Genomic DNA, 23389 nt, shown 5'->3' with positions numbered 1-23389 from the left:
TCTTTGCATTCCTGTTCCCTCCTGGGCTGCAGGTGGATCTCTGCATTCCTGTTCCCTCCTGGGCTGCAGGTGGATCTCTGTGTCCCTGTGCCCTCCTGGGCTGCAGGTGGATCTCTGCATTCCTGTTCCCTCCTGGGCTGCAGGTGGATCTCTGCATTCCTGTTCCCTCCTGGGCTGCAGGTGGATCTCTGCATTCCCGTGCCCTCCTGGGCTGCAGGTGGATCTCTGCATTCCTGTTCCCTCCTGGGCTGCAGGTGGATCTCTGTGTCCCTGTGCCCTCCTGGGCTGCAGATGGATCTCTGCATTCCTGTTCCCCCTTGGGCTGCAGATGGATCTCTGCATTCCTGTTCCCTCCTGGGCTGCAGGTGGATCTCTGTGTCCCTGTGCCCTCCTGGGCTACCTCACCATGGTCTCGCCATGGGCTGCAGGGGAATCCCAACTCTGGTACCTTGAGCACCTCCTGCTCCTCTTTCTGCATTGACCTGGGTATCTGCAGAGCTGCTCCTCTCACTGATTCTCACTCTCCTCTTCTCTGCCTGTAATTACATCTGTGACATAACTTTTTTTAAAATTCTTAAGGATATTATCACAGAGGTCTTGCCACCATTTCTTGCCTTGGCCAGTGGCACATCAGTCTGGCTGCTGTTGGGTTCTGATCTGATGGAGGTGGAGGAAGCTTCCAGCAGTTTCTCAAAGCCACCTCTGTATCATCCCCCACTACCAAAACCTGGCCATAAAAACCCAATGCACTTTACTTAGACTCTGTAGTATTTTGCTTTTCTAAATTCAGTTTTGCTTTTCTAAAATGTCAGTAGGATTGATTCACATAGCCCATCTTAGTCCTAAATAACAATGACTTTTTTTACTTTAAAACAGAGTGAACATTGGCCAGAGAATAGATAAGGTTGAATTTGGCCACTTTACAGAAAACATTTGAAAGATGACAGGCAATCATTTTTTATAATAAAGCAGTATTAATGTAACTGTGAAAGAAAACTGAAGAGATATATGGTTGTCATTTATGCAATAATTTATTGTATGCACACATTCCATTAAATGGAACATACGAAAATGCATTAATGTGCTTTTAATGACTGCTATAAATGAGAATTTGCAGTAAATTTCTTATATTACTTTAAATCTTTATGCTTTCTTTTTGCTCCTTTGAATCCAAAGCAGAAAAAATGACTCTCCTTTACATAGGACTGATAGGAATTCAGAATAAAAAGTTAACATAAAATCTAAGATTGCCTTGAGCAAGTATTTAATAAATGGGAGAAATATTTAGCTAAGACAAATATTTCACAAAAAACCCCCTCTGCAAATGTGGCATGTTTATATATTTGTTCTCTGATTATTATTATATATTTTAATTTGATGGTTATACAAAGAGTTTTGCTGAAAATAAATTTTTATGCCATCTTGATTGAAATAAAACTTTATTTGCTATTTCTGAAAATAAGTAATAAACAAACAATCAAAGAAAATGGTGCTCTGGGCTGCAAAATATGCTAAAATCCCCCCATGTGTAGACGAGTTGGTATGTCATTGGTGACACAAGTGTGCTGAGGTTTTTTCCTCACATGTTCTACAGATCTCCCTTCCCTCTCGCTCTTGCACTGGGAAGCTATGGAAACTCATGAAATTTCTGAATTTATTCACATTATTTATGACTGGAACTTCAGGAAGAGAGAATGTCAGGGAATGTAGCCTCTAATAACAATATGATAGCACTGAGACACAGTCACTAACCCAATTATGGATTGGTTCCAGTTGTTTTGATAGTTCATCAGATCTCAGGGTCTCACAGGGGAAAACATTCCCTTAGCTCTTGGGAAGTGTGCCCAAACCATCCAGCTCTTTAATAGGCACTGCTGGAAATGTCAAATCCATGGATTCTGCTGGCATGCCTGGGAGAGCAGGAGCTGTCAATTGCTTTCAATAACATTCACATTTCATGAGAAAGCAGGGAGCTAGGAAACACTGGAGTTCTTGATATTTGCATGCTGCTTTGCAGCATTCATCTGACCTAAGAATATGTTGGCATTTTACCTCAGATAGTTGGAAGTGCTTTTGAAAACAAGGATGGTCCAAACCCATTAATCACTCTGTTCTTTTCTGTGCTTGTGACTTTGCCATTGTGATGGTCCCTGACAGCTGAAGCATCTCTTATTCAGGAATTAAGTGCAAACGTCACTGCTGCTACTAGGAAAAAATGTGGATGCTTTCCCAGCTATAAGTCTTACATATAGCATGAAATTATGTGTCAGCCACTATTCATTGTTGTATTATGTGAGTTGCTGGGGAAGCCTGAGCTTCTGCTACAAAGGATAAGGACCCTTCAGTGTGGGGAACTACTTATTTGTGAATAGTAATGGCAGGGCTGGCATGGGTCATCTTTTCCTCTTTCTTTCAGTTCCATCATCTCTGGATCTGTTCTAGAATTTTTCAACGGAGGGAGGAGGGCAGGTGTTTATTGATATTTAAATTGCAACTTCCCAGCATCTAACTTGTTCTTTATTCTTAAAGATCTGTAAAATGCCACACTCTTAGGTAAAGTTTTCGTTTGTCACTAATCAGTTCTGCAAGAAATTTGTTTTGTTTCCTAAACTGGCAGTGTGAGTTTTAAATATTTTTTTTAAGTTTGCACAAATGACGTTGCTACAGGAATTTGTTAGTTACATGCTAATGGATTTGGATTTTTTTCTTATTAGAAATTTAGTGATATTCTGCATCTCTTAATGAATACTATTGAAAAAGGGATATTTAACTATGCCGACAGATTTAGAACATTTGGGGTACACTGATACAAAACAAATCATTTGTTTGTACTTGGGAAACACCTGAAATGCTATAGAGCGGATTAAAATGATAAATATATTTTGATTTGGTTCTTTTGTCTTTCCACAAACATTAAACAAACAAAGTAATGAAAAAACCCCAGAGTTTCTTTAAGAGAAGTGAAAGAACTTCTATATAAGCTTTGTTTTACAGTGTTGAATGGTATTCTTTTGTCATCACAGTTGGAGCTTTACTTTTGGTGATCAGCAGGTTTCAGATGTTGGTAAACACAATATATTTAATGGCCATTCTCCTGTTTTGTGTTCTTTGGAAATATACAGTAGGGAATAAACACTGGAATAGCAGCAGAAATGATGGTTCATATAGATAACAGATTTTTTACTTGCTTTAGTGAGCATTATAAAACCAAATACACTGAATAATTTAATATATTTAGTGACTTCACATTTGCTAGCAGTACAAGTACCTTTCATTCCAATAGAATAATACATACTTCTAATATTTAATTAAATTCTGCTGCAAATACAAAATAAATATGTTGTGCAAGACTTCTAGTTTTGTAACATCATTTCATTAATGATGTTGTAAGTAGAAGTCAGTGGTACAAGATGCTTTTACATATACAGAATGCACATGTCTTTGTAATCTCTCTTTGCATTTGTATGCTAGAGTGAATGCTTTTCTATCTAGTGCCCTCTGACTCAGTTCCTCAAAGGCATGTTGTAAATACTTAATTTCTAGCACCTTTGCTTTTCTGCCACATGTCCTTGTGAATTGAATGGTGTTATTTGAATCTCAGATGAATTTTTTTGGTATGGACTCATTCTTGAATTTTATTTCAAATAGCAATTCTGGGAAAATGCTGTAATAAAGTACTTATGGATGATAAGTGGACAGGTGGCCAATAAGTGAATTGATATTTATTATCACAGAATGCCTAAGGCTGGAAAGACCTTCCAGATATCATCTCCTCCCCTCTTCAAAGAATCAAACTATTGCCCAATTAATTTTTTTAGTATTTTCAAGGATGAGACTACATAACTTCTCTGGGCAGACTTTTCCAGTGTTTAGCCACGCTCCTGGTTTTGGTTTGTTTTTTTTTTCTCTTATGATGAGATAGAATTTCCTGTATTTAAAATTGTACTCTACATTTTGTGGTCTCACTGAGCATTGCTGAGAAGAGTCACCTTCTGCCTTACTCCTTCCTCAGATATTTGTGCACACAGATCTCCCTGAGCCTTCTTTTCTCACAGCTGAGCACTCATGCCTCTCCAGTCTCTCCCCACACAGCAGCTTCTTCAGCCCTTCAGTCCTGACCTCCACCATCTCATGCTCACTGCAGCCACAGCCATGGAAGTTAAATCCTTATGATCAATATCAGCTGCAGAATCAGTTGCTGACTTGCAGGATTCATCCCCTCCTCCTCAATATCATCAGTCTGAAAGTCAGCAGAGATTTAATGAAATAAATTGTGTTTGCTGTTGGCTGGGTGTGTGCATCCCTTTCTGTGTTACCACAGCAGCCAACGAGGAACACCCGAGGAACAGGAACTTTGCTTGTGGCAGCACCACAATGTCTGCTGGGTTTATTTGTACACAGGTGTTCTGTTGTGGGGCTGTTCTTTATATTCTACATTGTGCAGTTACTTCCTCTGCTCTGAGTAGTTTCACTCATGGAATTTGTATAAGTGGTTCAGATGTACTGCAGTTGTTCTCAAGCACCCTTTTCTGTGTTACACTACTGTGCAAATCTGAGCATGAATGAAGATTTCCTCAAATCCCAAACTGGTATTTAGGATGGAAATGGCTGAGATAACCTCAAACTGAGAAATCAGGAAAGTTGGCTGAGTGTGCTAATACAGACATCTGAGTTGCTTTCATATGACTTGTGAGCTGTCTTTCATTAAGCTCTGTACAGCTTTCTTCCCCTCCTGCCTCTCACTCAGTTGTCTGAAGTTCACCTGAGTGCCTGCAGAGTGTTGACAGTTGTCATTTATCACAGTAAAGTCATGAGTTGGAAGTTGCAAACCTTTCTCTGTTGTAGTTTTTGATCCTGTGTGTCTTTAAATGGTTGGTAAAGGTAGAACAAACAAGCCCTGACACTTGTTTTGAGCCTATACAATTGTACATTTTGTTCACATAGGTAGGTGTGGATATACCTCTCAGAGCCATCTGTCCTGCTGATGCTCTGCTGCTCTGATTATTTGCTGAATAAAAGCAGAAAGAAATGACATTTGCTGCAAGAAATATTATTCTGCACAGTGCAAGTGGCCAGAGCCCTTGCCTTGCCCCCAGCCAAGTTCCAGTAGGATTAACATTTCCTAAAAGCAAACCAAAGCATTACAGAGCTGGATTATTTACTTAAATGACTGTTGGATATCAAATTGCAATCCCAGTGAGAATATTTACCTGTAAAAAGGTTGGGTATGGATTTTGTTGGAACCTTTCTCTATTTATTAAAGTTACCTTGAGAGCAATGTCTAAGAATGTTGTGTTTGGAGACTGAAGTATGAAGGAGGAAACAAAACTGCTTTCTGGTATTTTTAAAACATTTCTTTTTTCCTTGATTATGTTATTCCACAAAAAAACCCCAGTAAAATTAAATTATGTCATATTATAAATAAATTAATCTGAGAGTTCTTGTCATATCTTTTAATATTAATCTAAATCTGCAATAAATATAGATTTATTTTAGGTTGTTTTGAGGAAATAGAAAATATATTCATTTATTCTGTGCAAGGTATACTTTCAATATGCATAATTCTCAATGTATTGAAATAAGATGGATATCGGCATGCTGTTTGAATAATTAACACACATTTTTCTTTTTACATTTGACAGTTTTGTCAAAACAATTAATTAAAATTAATGTTAGTTAATAAGTAAATAAGGACTACAAACCCAACTATTTAATAACATAGGACTAAGCTCAGTTTAATTACCTGTCAGTTGCAATGAGTTAAGAACATAAATACAGATGACTCCCAGCATTGCATTGATGGTAATAATTTGCTTGTTGACTACACACTGAGAGACTGAGGTGAAGTATGAAAAGAGGGTTAAAAGGTGGATTGCTGCACATCAATAAAGTTGCTGCAGGTAGAACAGACACTCCAGTCAACATCAGAACATGGACATAAATTTCTATTATATTGCAGCAACTGCAGTCAATATCTTATTGTTTTAAAATTGAATCTATTCAATTTTAAACATTTATTTTGACATTTCTGTAAAGTCTTATAGAATAAATGCTGCATCAAAATAGAAGTTCCTTTTCAAGAAAACTTCCCTTGTCAAAAGTTGTAGGACATATTATCAGGTATCTTTAGGAGACTTATTAAATGTCAGTTGTAATTTTAGTAGTTTTTATTTTTCTTTTTAGAAATACAAAGTTAATATATTTCATTAAATCTCTGCCAAACTTCAGCTTTTTTGAAAGGTGCAGTCCCACCTGTGTAATCTGTTCAACCACTAGAGAAGAATGAAGGAGTTCTGATACCATCAATCTGTCTTTTGTTCTTGTGCCAAAAAATGTCTTGATTATCATTGGTAAATAGAAAATGGTAACTTCTGTGTTTTGTTTTCAACAGGTTCTCATTTCAGGTTGCTGGAACAGCAGACAATTGTCTTCTCACCTTATACCCATACTTGGCATTGCACCGCTCTGATCAAAAGATTATCTGGAGAAGCAGTAAGCAATCAAAACTCTACCTCTGAAATTATATTATGCCCATTAGTATTATCAATGTTTTCAGGGTGATATCAGGAATGTGATTGCCAAGATAGCATTTTCTCTCATTTGTTGCAGTGGCACACTGCAATTAAACTTTTTAATAGCTTCAGTTTTCTTGTTGAAAATGAGGACAAGCTATAAAAATGGTGAGGTCATATTTATTGAAAAATATTGAACAAACCAAAATCTTACAGAATGTTTGTGAAACGTTTTAAGTATGAATAGGGAAAACAGCCAAAACATTAGAGAATGTTTAAATTAACTTAATTTGAATTGGATTTATAGACAGTGATCATATGTTTTGAAGAAAGCAAAAGAGAAACCACATGATGTTATTTTAAAATGTGATCATTACTTTCCTGTTGGAATAGTTTTCAGGGTTTTTTAACTTCTGTCCTTGAAGGAAAAAGGGCACCGCTATCTTTTAAGGTCTAATAAAAATTCTCTGTGGTCAGAGAGCAGAAATATTTTTATCTGCATTAAGTCTCCCTGCCTCCCTCTGCCTGCCTCTGCCTCTAAATCTCTGCCTGTGTCCCTGCTCCTGAACCCATCTCTGCTGCCTCAGTGATATGTGATCTCTGTGTGTGGCTGCGGTCATGGCAAGATAGGGATCATTGGTTAATTCGGGTTGGAAGGGATCCCTGGGGGCTGTCTAGTCCTGCTTAAAGCAGGTTCAATGTGGGGCAAATGATTGGGTTTTTATAGCTGTATATATGATCTGATGCATTTTGATGAAATAGAGAAGTTTTTCAGGTAAGCAAGTAAGTCCTTAGATCTGAGACAGATTTAGCATCAAAGACTGAATTGTAAGACTGCATTAACTTAAAGTAAGTGTGTCACTCAGGGTATTTAAGAGAAAAGAGAATTGATACTTGGGAAATTGAGAAATGGATTAGCAAGAAGACAGGTAATGTTTTGGACTTTTTCACCCAAATGGAAGAAGATAGGTGTAAGTACCACATCATTCAGGGATCATAGCACAATTAAATGAAGATAGGAAGGGGAAAAAATATTATTTCTTATTAATGTATATTTTTTTGTTTATTTTCTTTATTTTTGTGACCAATACACCATTTTTGCAAGCTTGTTTTCTAAAGATACTTTGTAGATTTCCATTAAAGATTAAGCCAAAAATGGAGTGGTGGTTTTATAATAAATGATCTCCCATTAACATTGGGATATTTCTGTCCTGCATTGATTGCTTATTGGTTTGTTCACACATCAGTTGGTGTCAGTTTTGAAGCAAGTCATTACTGCTATATCCCTTGAGTCTTTTTTATGTGATTTTGTAGAGACTGTGTTGGTGTTGAATGCTGTTTAATGTGACCAAACCATATCTATACAACACAGTGTCTTTGAAGGGTATCCAGGAAGGCTTTGCCTCTGCTCTGACACTATGCTTTTGTTTTACTTCCTACAGATGATAAAAATAACACTGCCAGCAATCAAAAGTTAAAAGATAATCAGAGAGTTCTTGCTTCTCTTAGTGGTGTGTTTGTTTCTCTGGAAACTACACTTGGTGCCTTCTTTGTTTTGGACTGACAGCAGAGAGTCCTTTAATCATATCTTAGGCCAACATGAGAAAGTCAGAACATATGTTATTTCAGAACTGATGGATTTATAAAGTTTACTTCTGAGTTTTGTTTGTAAAATATGTGTTGTCAAGTCTGAAAGAGCTTAATAATGTTTGCAGCTGTGAACAAGAAGTCCTTAAGAGTATTTTAGTCATGACACAGAATTCTTGACCTAGCATTGTTCTGATAGGGGCTTTTCAGCAAGTAAAAAGATGCATCCTGTAAAATATACAGTTAATGGGGAAAAAACACCAAAAATGCATGAAATTTTTTCAGGACCCCAGTCTAATGACCAAAATAAGATTTTATGAGTCAAATAAGAACTGTTACTTGATTAATTGAAACACAAATTAGAAAAATATAGAAGTAGATATTTATAATGTGTTAGAGCACAGACAGTAAAATATGTTTTCTCAGCTGCAACTTTAATCTTTTTTTACAGACAGTAAAGACTTCAACACTGGAGAAGTTGTTTTACAGCCATGTCGTACACCACCATCACCTTCACATAGCCATTCCACAAGTTCTTTAGGTGCAAATAGTGGCTCAACTTGTGAAGATTCCCAATCAGGTATAGTACAGCACATAAAGTCAATGATCTTATAAAGAATAAGGTTCTTCTCTCCATATTGTATTGCTTTTTCCTCTTAAATCCCAGTAAGATTTTTTTTTATTCACAAGGGTATAAATTAAATTTATTTTTACATCATTAATGAAACCCCAACAGTGGTATTAAAATACACCTTCAAGGGTGGATTCACCTAAGTTAGTTGTGCTATAAAGAAAACTATTTTTTGTTTTATTAGGTACCTTTTTGTGCAATGATGTTGTTGATGTTAACAACTAACAGTTTTTAAAATATGTAAGTTATGAACAGATCAGAATTTAGGTGTGAAAAGCCTAAGAGAGGGGAGAAAAGTCCAAAGGCTTATAGATGTAGTGGGAGTTATACCTGTATGATAACTGTTAAAGTGAACTTGCAGTGACTGACAGGCAAAGCTGTGTGTTGGAACTGTGTGTGAGACTGATTATTTTAAGATTCTGGCTATAGTTTTGTAGGCCATACCTGAATTTAATTTTTGCTGGTTGAATAATGCTTTTTTTCTGAAAGTGAAATTAGATTTCAATATATCATTTGTTCTGTTCCTAAGATGTGTATTTTTAATTTAAATTGTTTTTTCTTAAAATAAGTTGATAATTTATTGTCTGGAAGATTTTGTTCTTTGGAAACAATTGTGTGTTGAAATATTTTTGTACTAGATAAAAATGGGGAAATAAGAAATCTTTCTGGATGTTTTATTTTGTGTGTATCCTTCAGAGAGTATCACTGATGAAAGTGAGAGTGATGCGTATGAAAGTGAAGAGGATGAAGAAAAAAGTGAAGAGAGTGAAACTGACAGTGAAAGTGATGGGAAAGGAAATGAGTGTGAATTATCATTTTTTCCTGATGAAGATAAAGAGGAGTACATCTTCTTTAAGAAGACCCTAGATGCTGTCAAGAGTTGGTTCACACTCTTTGGTTGGCCTACGGGACAAAATCCTATTTCAATACCTTATTCATTGAGATGGTAATTCATGCTTGCTTAGAGCTAACTCCTGTCTGTCTCATAACAGGCTAACAGATCTACTCAAGGGGTTTGGATATGATCTAAGGAATATGAACACACTCTAATGCACAGTTTTCGATCAAAATTGTAGCTTCTATGTGGTGCTTATATGAAAATGTCATCCAGGTGTTAGTTTTTACTTTCTAAAATACATTTTCAACTATGATATCATAATGCAGTGTATGTTGAATGTGCAGTTCAAACTATATGTCACCTTAACTGAAATTGATTCTCCTCTGAGACTGAAAACAGTTCTAGCCTTTGTCCCTCCTTTGGTGGCATAAGTAAGTTCTTTAACAGTATGTATTTTTCCCCCTCATAATCTCAAGATCAAGAAACAAACAAGAAATAATATTTTATAATCAGGAGCCTTGCAAGCACCCTGGAAATATATCAGTTGTGGTGGCCTCACTTATTTGATTTTATCTTGCTTTGTTCTAAATAGTGAAGAAGCCACTCTCCTGGGAAACAATCACATAGACATTTATAAATATGATAAAAATCCAAATTATGTTTGGCAGAAAGCTTTTATTTATGAAGGAATAAATATTCCGTGCAGTTCAAAATCTTTACTTTATTATGAAAGTTCTGTAAAGATGAAAAAGTGCTGTACTTTTCAACCTTCTTGCTGCCGTTTTTTAATTCATGGTTTGTTAAATTAGCATTGTGATACATGTAATTGTAGCTCATTTTGTGCATTTAGAAGAATAATATCAAATTATATATCAATATAATACTAAAAATTTTTCTTTCCTAGTGATGTGTGTATAGTCCAGCTAACTGTTGCACAAGAAACTACTTTTAAACGAAAGGCTGACAAAGATAAGTGTTTTTATGATATGTTCTTGCATCTGAATGGACAACCAATACAAGGCATTGCTGCGAGCCAGCCATTGCCCCGTGATCCAGTAGAAAGAATGTTCCAACTCCACTGGCAGCATTCTGAATTGCTCTCCTTCCTTAAGTAAGTGCAAATATGATGAGATACCAGTGAGTGCACCTTTTCTTTCCAATTTCTGGAATTAGTATTCTTCAAGCCTAGTTCTAACTGGATGGTATACAGTGGGTTTGGGGTTTCATACTTTCTACTTTTTGTGAGATAAGATGTATCTATTCTAACCTTTAATTTATTTTTACCAAGGTTATCTGCAGTTTGCACTAATCAAAGTGTACTTTGGTAGGGTTATATCTAACAGGAATTCTACAGGAGCTCTGATTCTTTAATTGCAAAAGATGACTTGTAACCTTTCTTCTTAGACAGGCTCAGTGGACAGATCAAGTTTTTCATTCATGATCTCGCCATTCTACTGATGCTCATGGTGGAACCTGATGACTCATTTGGCTTTCACATGGAAATGGATAGTATTTGTTGTGGTGTTTTGTGTTATAATAAATCCTTCATGGAGGAACAGTGCTTAAAAAGAAGCCAACCTGTCCAGAGTTGTATGCTATTTAAGTGTGTGGTTGTAGCCATAGGAATTGAACATGAGTTTCTATCCATGAAGATCCTATGAGCAATTAATGGAGCTGGATCACTACTCCACAGGCTATTCAGATAGAGGAGATTACACAAAGATTAAACATCTTGAAAAAAATTGATTTCTCTTAAAAGAATAATGTTTCCTATTAACTTTCCTGCTTTGTGATTTCAGAAGCAAAGGAGCATATCTTTCTCATGTTATGCCAGAATTTCTGCTTGCACCTGAAGATTATGAGCTATGGACTGAAGTGAATACTGGACTGAGGGTAGGTAGGTTTGGTGATTTTTCTCTTTTTAATAAAGCCCATGTGCTTAGTTTCAGTCCTTTGAATACTAGTGGAAGTTCTTGGTGGACCATGAGTGTTCTTACTGTGGTGACTGTTTTGGACTGCATAACTCTAAGCACATGTATGAGACTAAGTAGGAATTAAAGCTGACTCCCACATTTACATTGGTCTCCCTGTTTTTTTTCAATTCCTTCTGATACTGTAAATACCTAATATTAATGTCCAATAGATATGTTTTAAAGCAGAGATCAGATTATCATACAGATTTTATAATTTTTAAGTGAAGTATTTACTGTGTTTCCCTTGTTTCCTGATTGCTGGTTTCAACTCCTGTCAATTCTTTGTTCTGGTTCTTATTCCTGAGATATGAGCAAACTTCAGATGGTTCTAATATTGGTCACTACTGCAGTATAGTAGTTGTTAACCCCCATTTATGTCATTGATTCATTATTGTCCTCTTGTGAATTTCCTCTCCAAACTGATGAAATAAATACTGAAAAAAATTGCCATCTTTTGTCTGAAGTGTTTTGTACCTGAAGTGAAGAGAGGAAGCATGAGAAGCTCAGGCAACTTAAGTGGCAATCGTATTTTTGTTCTGGAGAACAGAACGTTTGAGACAATGAGCAAACGAGCTTGGACAGATGTGCTGCTGCAGATGTACAAGGTAAATTGCAGATGTATTTACTACCAGATTCTGGGGAACTGATGGCCAAAAGCTTTGTTTTCCAAAAGATCTGTGGTATATTGGAGGTTTTTTTTTTTCCCAAACACATCTTTAAAATTTGATACTTGTAAGTATTTTATTTCTCTCTAATAAAGAAGGAAAAAAGAGAGAGTAAGAATATTTTAATTTTCTTTACAACCTTAAAGTGTGTTAATATGTTTCAACTAGGAAATGTTATATTAGAACAGTCTGCATTTTGTAGAATTAAATGTTATATAAATATTAGTGTAAGTAAGGAAACCTCTGTCATGCTTTTGTGTTACCATGCTTAGAAGCAGGGTAATTATGTTCACTGGACATAATTGCCTAGATGTATAAGTAACATTTATTACCCTATATTGAATGGAATTTTTCAACAATGAAGCATTTTTTTTATAATCCTTTAAAAATATCAACTTGGTCAGTAAAGACTTCTCAGATTTTGTTCAATTTTATTTTTAGTGATGGTTGAGAAAAATCTTGGGTATCATGTTTTCCAAAGTAAAACTTACATGCTCATCAATGATCAGTGCATTTATGTGCCTAGGAGAGAAAATTATTTCTTTCTGTTCCAAGGGATGGAAAAGAGATTAAAAATATAGATAATATTTTGGCTTCCCAGTACAAGTCAGAGATGAATGTATTGGGGTGTGACTTCAGTGAAGGATCCCACAGATAATTTAAGAGACTGGAGCATCTGTTATTTAGGGAGAGACTGAAAGAGCTGAGACTGTTCAGCCAGAAGAGAAGGCTCAGGTGGAGGGGTGTATCTAAGAAATGTGTTTCAGTACCTGAGGGGAGGTTGGTTGTAAAGAGGACAGTGCCAGACTCTTCAGTCGTGCCTCATGACATGGTAAGAGGCACCAGGCACAAACTGAGATGCGGGAAATGCCTTGAAACTTAAGAAACCTTTTTCCTGTTAGAGTGGTCACACAGTAGAATGGATATCCTGAGGGGGTTGTGGAGTTACAGTCTTTGGAAATATCCAAAGCCCAGCGGAATGCAGTCCTGGAAAAGCACTCTGATCTTGGATCAGGAGGTTTGGACCAGACAATCTCCAGAGCTGTCTTCCATCCTCAACTATTCTCTGACTATGTGATTATTGATTGGGAATGCACAATAAAACATAGAGATGAAACAGCATGTGTACATGGGCTGAGACAGATGACTTAAGGACACATGGGAACATGGGTTTGGAAAAAAGCAATCATAGTTACCAGAAAGTAATTTTGCTGTTCTTTCAATTTGCTGTAGTATTCATAGTTACATGACAGACTAGCACAGAGCAAAACCCCACCAAAATTAATAGTATGCATGTGTGTTTTGTTGTTTGGATTTTGATTTTTTTTTCCCTGATGAGATGAATTCCTAAGACATAGCTTGAAATGCATTGATCCAATCAGGTTTTGTATCAGTCAGGTTGAGGAAATCTCCAGTACCAATCCAGGATGGGGGATGAACAGATTCTGAACAGCTCTGCTGAGAAGGACTTGGAGGTGCTGGTGAATGAGAGGCTACATGAGCCACCCTTGTGCACTTGCAGCCCAGGAAACTAATTCTGCCCTGAATTAGCCCTAACATTTTATTTTAGACCTTTTAGAATCTTTTCAGGAGAAACAATCTGTGTAATTTGGACTTTCATTACCCAGTTGCTAAATAAGCAACTGGGTAATGAAAGATACAATTTAAATGTTTCTGTAGATTGTGCTAGACATCAGGGTAAGTAGTTCAGCACTTAGAGCTTTGGGTATAATATGCACAGTAATTCTTGGAATACAGATGACCTAATGGTTTCACAGGATTCAGCAAAACTTGGAGAAAAGTTGAATACAAAAAATACTTAGACTCAGAGACTATATCTAGTTGGAAGAGACCCATAAGGAGCATTGAATGCAACTCCCAGCTCCTCCCAGGACTATCTAAGCTAAACCATATGACTAAGAGCATTCTGCAGATGCTTCCTGAACTCTGACTGAGTTGGTGCCATGACCACTTCCCTAGTCTAGTGATCAACCACCCAATGAGTGCAGAACCTTTTCCTAAGATCTAAACTTGCCCTATTGCAGCTTCATTCCATTTCCTTGTGTCCATATTGCTGATCATCAGAGAGAGAAGATAGGCACCTTCCTCTCCTCTGCCCTCCTTGAGGAATTTGTAGACTGTGGTGAGGTCACTCTTCAACCTTCTCCAAGCTGAACAAACCAAGTGATCTCAGTGGCTTCTTGTTTGTCTTGCTCTTGAAACCGTTCACCATCCTGTGTAGTGGTTATGTGGGTGCTAATGTGCAGCCTTCTAAATCTTTCCTAAATTAGGAAACCTTTTGAGTTTAAAGTGTTTATTTCTTTATCTGTCAGCTCGAAATTCTTTTTTATAGTTCATGCTTTAAAACATTTTTTATCATTTCAGGTGTTTGTTCTTCCACGTGTTTCTTCCCGTATGGTTCCTGACCCACTGAGCTTGGAAAGCTTGCAGAACATGCCAGGAATAAAATCAGAACCCTTATGCAGTAATATATATTCTCGATATGAACGAACCATCCTCATCTGGTTGAATAAATATTATGAGAAAAATCGAAAAATTGTGTGGAAAGATAGTCAAAGAGGTGAGATAATTCTTTCACTATGTTCTTTCTTTTAATGCTCCTTTTGCAGACTTTTGCAATTGTTACTCACAAAGATATTTTGACAACTTGCCACTAAAAGTATTTTTTGGTATAAGTTACTGCCTACCCATATATATTTCCTTTCCTTGTGTTTCTATGTTCCAAGATCAGCATCTTTTGATTAGCATGATTGCTCTTCTGTGTGTTCTTATAGTTTTTAACTAGGCATAAAGGGTGATGTGAACCTCCTCACTTTCTTCTTCCATTAATGTTGTCAGGAAATGCTAACAGTAATTACTTTGTCTTCATATTCCTGTTTGTAGTCAGACATAGTTGTTACTATGTGTGCTTGTAGTGGCATGTTTGAGAGCTAGTTTTTCAGTTTTTAGAATATTTTTATATGTCCTTTATTCAGTGACATTTGGGAAGGCAATAGAGACCAAGGTTCCAGATTACTAATCCTGTCCTACTTGCAACAATGGATTGACTCTCACGGTTGCTTGACTAAGGCTCAATAGTTATCTAGGCAGTTCTGGTATTCAAATCTGATAAACTGTTCAAACACTAGCAATTATTACTTCTATTTTGTTTCATGACTTTTTACTTTTGCTTTTTGACCCTAACTTAATTGCCTTTTTCAGCAGTAATTTTGGGTGTGTGGTGAACACCAAGAAAGGCCAGTCTGGTGATAAGCAGGGATGACCTCCAGAATGGCTCATAAACCACTTATGGAAGAAATTTCCTAGTGTCATTTTATGCCTCATGCGATTTCTGACCTCTCTCAATTATGGATAATCTATTTGGATGCCATCTTCCATAAGTCTTACTTGGGCAGAATCTCTATCTTGCATATGCTTTGACTATTCCTTTGCTTTTCTCATTTTACTGTGTAGAAGCAAGTTGTAATGGCTATTCTTAAATACATTGAATACTTCTGCTGGTAAGATTGAAATGTTAGTTTGCACCACCTGCATCAAACAGAAAATAGCTGGTTTTGCATAATCTGGGCCTGGTCTTGTGATTAACTCAGGGAGCTCCCTAGCTAAATAACATGCCCTGGGTGTATTTGCAATACATCTTTTATTATCTGTGCCTGCTTTAGTGGAGCTTTCTCACAGCTGCCAGCACTGCTCTGCTGGGTTTTTCTGAGCCCTTGTGTGTAGATGACAACTTGCAGAGAGAATGGCTCTGTCTGGCCAGGGTTGTGGCTTGCTATAAATGCTACATGGATAAATTCCTCATCCCCAAATGTTCTCTGGACTGCAGGATCCAGTAATATCTGGGTGTAGAGGTGTGGCTGGCCTTGTTCTGGTCTGTGGGAGCTCAGTGGGGAGAATCTGAATGCCAAAATATATCTTATTTAACATTAAACTTTTAATTGAGTTATATCTCTAAGGAGTGAATCTGAATCCTAAAGTGCAGATCTAGTGGTTATTGCCAGACAAAGAGCTGCAGATGTCCAAGTGGAATATGTACTAAGGATGCATTGAAGGAGCCAGCTATTGAAAGTATTATTTTAGTTTCCTAAGAGTAGATAATGAATTATAATATAAAAATGATAGGTCTGTTTTAAATAAGTCATCATATAGTTATCAGCAATTGTAAAATAGGGTTTTTTTTACAATTATTTAGTTCTAAAGGCTCCCCAAAATTGGCACCCAAGAAGAACAATTTAATTACAGTATTGGTATTTTCAGAAAATAATAATAACTTCTGCTAAATCATGCTGTCAATACAGATAACTCACTAGGTTGATATATTAATTAGTGCAAATCTGACTGTAGCTTTGACTCTGGGTCACAGGTGAAGATGAATTCTGTGGTTACTGCCAGGGTACATTTATCTGCATCACAGTTCCCACCTACAATTTCACTTAATTACACTTTTCTGCTTTCAGACAGGTTCAAGATCAGAATAAAAAGGCAGAGTTTATATATACTTTCTGCATATGGGAAGTTACAGATAATGCCTTGATATATCAACTTTTTAATAGTTTTTTTTGGTTCATTGATTCTGTATTATCTTTTCTGTAGGGTACACAGAAACAACTTGATGTATGCACATAAGCATGCCCTTTTCTTTTGCTTCTATTTCCATTTCTCTCCCCAGATTGCATAAATGAGCATTGGAAAGATCTAATAATCCAAAATAAAGAGAGAAAATTCTGAAAATTTGTGAAATTCATAATTTTACTGTTATGCCATTGTATTATGAAAGTGTCGAGTTGTGCAATCTTACACTGTTTTTTTTCAGAGATGACCTGCCTCAATATCTCTTTGAAACCTCTGTTTAACCTTCACTTTCCTCTAGCTTGTTTTGCTTTTGTGCCTCAAAATGAATCGGTGTTTTCTCCTGTTCTTTCTGCCAAATGAGGCAATGAATCTGAAGACAAAGAGCACAGAAGAGACTTAAGAGACTCAATGCCTTCTTTTTTACCTTGGTCTCTAGTGTTTAAGATTGAGCACTGAGCAATCCCAGGCCCTTGACATGAATGGGAAAGTCTGGAACAGGGAAGATTTAGCCTTGGTGGAGGAGGATCAGACTGGGGAGCCACTGGACAACCACAAGCCCAGGGGACCCAGTGGGGTTCACCAAGTGCTGAGAGGCCAATGCCATTACAAGGTCACATTCAACAGCCTTGGGAAGATCAGGAAAATCTGAGTGGGGGAAGTTTGGAAGAGATGTCATTCCCATCTGGAGAGAGAATACAGGAAGCTTCAAAGCCAGTCACCCTCACCTTGTCTTTTGGGATGCTGACGGAGTAAATAATCTTTCCAAACATTACCAAGCATACAGAGTACAGGAACAGTTTTGTGAGTAGCTGCCATGAATTTCCAGAGATAAAATCTTGTTGGATCAACCTGATTGCCTTCCATGATGACAGGGCCATCTCAGTGGACAGGGAGAGAGCATGGATGTTTTTCATCTCAGCTTGGGCAAAGTTTTCAACAGCCTCCTGTAAGATCCTCAAAATCAAAGTGGTGAAGTACAGGCCAGTTAAGATCCCAGTGAAGTGGACTGAAATCAGGCTGAACTGCCAGCCTCAGAGGGTTATGGTCAGTGGCACAAAGTCTGGCTGGAGTCTGGTGACTAGTAATATATCCCAGGGGTCATTAATCTGAACTTGTTTCTTAAGATCATGCACTGGAGAAGAGCTTATATACCTTGGCAGATTTAATAATCTGATATACTTTTGGTCCTTTAAGTTTTATGATGTTAAGATCAGTCTTTAAATTTATACTCACATATTTTGACATTTTAATTTATGTTAGCTTCAAACTAAGCATTTAAGGCAGGCTTTTCCAGAGGAAATTAAGTGTCATAAAGAAGAATGTCAGAGCATATTAAGTGTTCATGCATCTCAGCTGAAAGTCTCAAATATCCTCAGTTTTGAATTTTGATTGTTATTATTTGCTTATTTTAAGAGGATTAGGTTTTTTTTTTTCCCAGTTCTTACTACAATGCAGATCAGAGAGCTTGCTTAGCATTTGTGTTCCTGAATGTTACCATCCACTCTGCTTTGAACACTTAGCCCTGACTAGCAAAATGTATTGACCTGCTGTTTTCAGCTCAAAACAGTCTGTTGGGTGATCAATTTCCACAAAATAAATGAAGATCTATCCAGGCCACATTTCTTAGTCTTTCCTTTGATACCTAAGCTCTTTAAAGTGAAATATGACAGTGAGAAAAGCCTAAGCTACTGCAGTGTAGAGAGGTTTCAAATATTCATCTTTATTACAGTCTTCTGAATTTGGAGATAACTATGTCATTCATCAGAACTCTCCTCTTGCAAGAATTAAGATTTTAATAGCTAAAAGAGAACATTAGCTGGGAGATTAGTGTCTCCACATCTTCTCTTCTTACTGCTACTGAGAAATAAATACATTTTAAAAGCATCTTGGCATGTGTTTTGGAAGGGTAGGCTTTGTATTATGTCTTATTGACCACAAACTGGAAAGCAAGGTTGAAACTTGAGTCTAAATGCCATAAAACTGAAATGCAGCTATGCCTGTTATGCTGAGACTATAATTATGCATGAAATATAAGATTCAGTACCCACTTAAGGCATTGTATGAACAATAATAATGATAACAGAGGAATAATTGATTCCATTAATTATTTGAGCATAATAAATTTTCAGTTTACCTTCTAGTGTTCCTTATCTTCATGCTTCTTTTCAACATTTCTCTATGAAAAACTAACTGCTAATGACTTGAAAAAGTAACAGTGAGAAAAAACCCTTGAAGAACTGCTAGAGTATTGGGATATTGTAATTCAAATCCTGTAGTCCCTAAACAGTAGAAAATCTTGCAGATTGGTGAATTAAATTGTCTCTTGAGAAGCTGTATGTCTCTTCCTTATTAATTATGACTCTTACCAAAGTGAAAAAGATAAATTACGTTTTTGGAAATAGGGAATTTTCATCAGTGTGTTCCAGGGAGATTTTGAAAAGAATAGATAATTCTATATTTCATATAAAATTGTTAGAGAAGATGACAGTCAGTAAATATCGGCAATACCTGAAGAGTCAATCTATGGCTGAGATTCAAGAGCTGTCCCCACAGCAGATACATCTTCACTTAACTGGGAAAACCTGCTTCAGAGGGGAGAGAAATTCTAATCCATTGCCAGCCTAGGTGTGTCTGGCAATCTGAGGCATAGTGGCATCTTGCCAGAGTCTTACTTCCAATTAGGAAAGTTTTATGCATTTTATTCACTTCACTGTTAGTGAGCTTGGGGTTTTGTGGTTTTAATTTTGTATTTTCTAATTTTGATATCAATTCAGTATGATATCTGAGTTAAAATGTTAGGGGAGGAGATATTTTAGTGTGTGATTACAGATCTTCAAAAAATTGTGTGAGAGTTAAGTAGTATTATTGTTTTAAAACTGATTTTTTAGGAATTCAGTAGTATATATTTTTTTTTCTTTCCTAAGTTTTAATTAATTTTCCTTTGTCCTTTGTCCTCTCTCCTTTCTTTCCCTAGTTGTAGGAAGGATATTTATGGAATCCATTGAATTTGCTTCACTGTTTAGTAGTTCTCAGAGAAAATAGAGAAATTAAAGAATACTTCCACCCTTTGCAGGGTGGAAGGAAATAATCTTGTTTAATGTAATTTTTTTTTCATTTAGGATCACTGCAAACCAGTATTTTCCAAAATAATGAATCTTGCTTTTTACACACTTAATAAAAGGCTGAATTAAAGAAGAAGAAAATGCTATGTAATGAACTGCTATCATGGTTATAAAAAGTCTGTCTTGAAACAAAGGACAAAACAGAACATTGTTCTTGAGTGATAAATCATGGAAAATATTTCCTGAAATATAAATTGCAAAGTTTTAAACCATTTTCCTGTGTTATATTTCTTGATCTGTACAGCAGAACATAAGATGTAAATATGGAATGCAATCAATAGGCTTTTCAGTTCTCCTTGCCTTTGTTTATTTGAAAACTCCATGTTTGTTTCCTATTCCTGAAAAACCCACAAGATCATATCAGAATTCCATTTAACAAAAAAGAGAAAAATAACTATTTTCTGAGTTTAAAGTCCACATGCCATTGAGAAGTAAGCAGAACTTCATGTTTCATTTAACTTTTTAGATTTTTGAGTAGGATAAAAATTGTTTTGTACTATTTATACTGTCTGGCATTATGCAGCTTCAGGGAAATAAAAATGTGAAGAAGGGATTTAATCCTTGGAGTTCTATATTGAAAACATTCAAAGGGTTCATATTTGAAAACCTGTCAAAAAGATCTTAAAAAAAGTAAAGCCTAAACTCTTAGGCTTATTTATATTTTTGTATATGTTTGTGTGTACATACATGCATACATATAACTATGTGTATTTGTAGATATATGTATATAATATATGCATATATGTATATAAATATATGCTGGCCCTCAAAAACATTATTCTCTAAAGAGAAATAATCAGACAAATGCTTAGAAAGAAATTTTGTTTACTTGCAATACACTGTAAGATTTTTAAACAGCAGTTCTGGTTTTAGCCAAACAAGGAACTTGGCAGTGTTTGTGTGATAATTGGAATAAATAAGCCTTCTGATTATTTGTGTAATTCATGCCACTTCTACAATGCATGGGAAATACACATATTGAATGTGGTATAGCTGAGGATTTAGTAACACAACATCAGATATTTTTTGAGGAGAAAACATATTTCAACCTGTGAAGTTTGAGAAAGATTCTGTTCATTAATTTTAAGTATCAAACAATAAATTTCATTGAGAGCAGTATTTAACTTTTGTTTTACTAGAAAACAAAACACAGGAATTATAGTAATCATTGTGAAGCCAGTCTAGAAGCCAGCAATGCTGTAAGGAATTGCTGTGATTTGTAGCATTTTAAACCTAAATGATGTTTAAGTGAAATGCCATGATGTGAGGTCCCACCCTTAAGGCGAAAGGAGCACCCAAGATTCATAAATGCTCAAAATTGAGAGGAAGGACAAAAGTCAGGGGCTGGAAAAACTCACAAAGTTTTGGTAGTAAATCACACACTTGGCATGGCAGTTGATATGTTAGTCCCTGATCTACTTCTTAAGGATGTGACAGTGGGTTTTGGATAAAGAGGTGAGATGAAAAGAAAGAGAGAAAAAAAGAAATGAATGAGGGAAAGCAAAAGGTCACTAGCCCTGGTTCCAGAGCTGGTCCAGCTGTTGGGATGTTCAGGGTTCTGGGAGGGGCTACACAAGCTTGCTGGGGATTCCTCACCCTGGTGGGGGATGTTTTCTGTCGAAGGCCAAAGAAATGGAGACTGATATAAAGTAATGCTGCTCTTACATGATACACAAAACCCTCAGAAATTTGTCAATTTAAGATACTGTTTAGGATAAGAGTCAGTGAAAATAAAAGTGCACAGAGAGTGAAAGACTATAGGAATTTTTTTTTAGGAGCAGAAAGATGAATGCGCATGCCTCAGGGTAAAAGTGTTCTGCAACAGATGGGAATAAATGAGACATATCCCCAGCATCTCTGTTTTTCTGATATTGCCCCATGTGGTGCTTCTTGAACTTTTCTGCTTAGAATTCAGAATTGACAGTGGTATTGAGTTGATCTGTCAGTGATATTTCACGCATTCTTAGATGAATAATTATCAGTTTTGATGAGCAAGAGTTGTATCCTGCATCCTGCCTGAAGCAGGAACTGTAATTTTTCTTTTATCTTTAATAAAATTAGACTTATTTGCCATGTTAAGATAAATGTAGCTACACATACTATATGTCCTGAAGGCAGATATGTTATGAATCTCTTAATCTTAAGTTTTAAGTAATAAATAATAGCCTTTTAAAAAATTATTCAAAGGCATATTTCATCTCATCTTTCTTATGCTCTGGATTGAATACTTCAGTGCTATTATTTCAAAACTTGTTCTGGTTCTAATATTAGCGTGTACAGGAAAGATTATTGCTGTTTGTATTATTCAGTGCCAGATTTCAGCTCCTGAAACAGGACTATAGGTATTATTATAGCTACAGATTAGTTCCACCTCCAGAGATTTTCAGATTCCAGAGTAAGAATTTGCTGTATAATAATGTGAACCATTACTACTGCACTAGATAACATTGAAAGGACATACTGTGATATATTAAAAGTTGATGTAGCTCAGTGTTCTGTCTTCAACAGAAGTTGCTTAGAGATGAGTAACACTGCAAATGTGCAGAAATGCTTTATACATATAATTTTATACTCTGAGACTTCCTGCTTTGAAATTCAGGACTCCTTCAGATGGAGGCACACCTGTAATGTTGTACTAGATTTATATTCTGAGAATTTAATTGTATTTTCAACTTGTGCAGACTTGCAGTATCACAGTATTCTGAAGCAGAAAATAAATTTAAAATCACTATTCTGTGTAAAACACTTTGTTTTAAGTTTGCTGCTTAATACTGTGACTTGGTTCTTCATTTGCTGACAAATTTATGTATTCCACTAAACTATTTAACAACATCTCGTTCCTACTCTTGGAGTCCTGCCTACTTATACAGACTGCACCATTTCATTGCTACTCTTAGTAACATAGTCTAATTTATTAATTTCTTAAAAAGCCCTATATCATGTCTTTAATCACAAAAGACCATCCATTTAAAGATTTTTGTGAGAATGTATTTGGGTTATTTGAAAATTCTCATATAATAGTAGCCTAGCTCTGTGTATCTTCTGTTTTTCAGTAACTCAGAATTTGAATATTTTGCTTGTGACTATGTAACAGAAGATTTACCATTGGTATTTCTTGTGCCTCTAGATATAAGGATTTTTAAAGTGATGGCAAGAATTTAAATTTTTTATTATTTGTGAAAACAGCAGAACAAGCTTCACAAGAAATACAGTATTTTAATTAAAGATGTATTGTAGATCTTACTTTTTTATATAAAACAGTTTTGAAACTTAGTAGATTCAACAAAAATTTGGTCCTTTAAGTATTTTAATCCTTGGTATAAGACCAGTCTTTATACAGTGTAGTGTCACAGCAGGGACACAGATTATTCTTATCCAAATAATTCCAATACATCATATTTCTGCTTATACAGATGATGTATCAGTTAAAAAAAGTGAAACTTAAAAAGAACATGCAGTAAATTCCGG

The 23389-nt window shown here is 36.0% G+C and overlaps 1 protein-coding gene across 5 annotated transcripts in view; it reads left to right on the top strand.

Moving 5' to 3' along the window:
• CFAP47 (cilia and flagella associated protein 47) overlaps nt 1-23389 on the top strand; it is a 274676-nt gene that overhangs the window by 48279 nt on the left and 203008 nt on the right. For all 5 annotated transcript variants that reach the window (XR_014956844.1, XR_014956846.1, XM_085585616.1 and 2 more), the window contains exons 27-33: nt 6392-6492; nt 8551-8679; nt 9427-9676; nt 10473-10679; nt 11368-11461; nt 12006-12146; nt 14592-14787. Coding sequence is in view for 3 of the 5 variants with exons in the window: in XM_085585616.1 (XP_085441742.1) it covers nt 6392-6492; nt 8551-8679; nt 9427-9676; nt 10473-10679; nt 11368-11461; nt 12006-12146; nt 14592-14787 (1118 nt within the window). In the remaining 2 variants the exon portion in view is untranslated. The remainder of the gene's footprint in view (nt 1-6391; nt 6493-8550; nt 8680-9426; nt 9677-10472; nt 10680-11367; nt 11462-12005; nt 12147-14591; nt 14788-23389) is intronic.

Source organism: Lonchura striata, chromosome 1, assembly GCF_050655825.1.
Source record: "Lonchura striata isolate lonStrDom1 chromosome 1, ASM5065582v1, whole genome shotgun sequence".
NCBI classification, from domain to species: domain Eukaryota; kingdom Metazoa; phylum Chordata; class Aves; order Passeriformes; family Estrildidae; genus Lonchura; species Lonchura striata.
The sequence above is the reverse complement of the archived record's forward strand: the minus strand, read 5'-3'. Positions and strand labels throughout refer to the sequence as shown.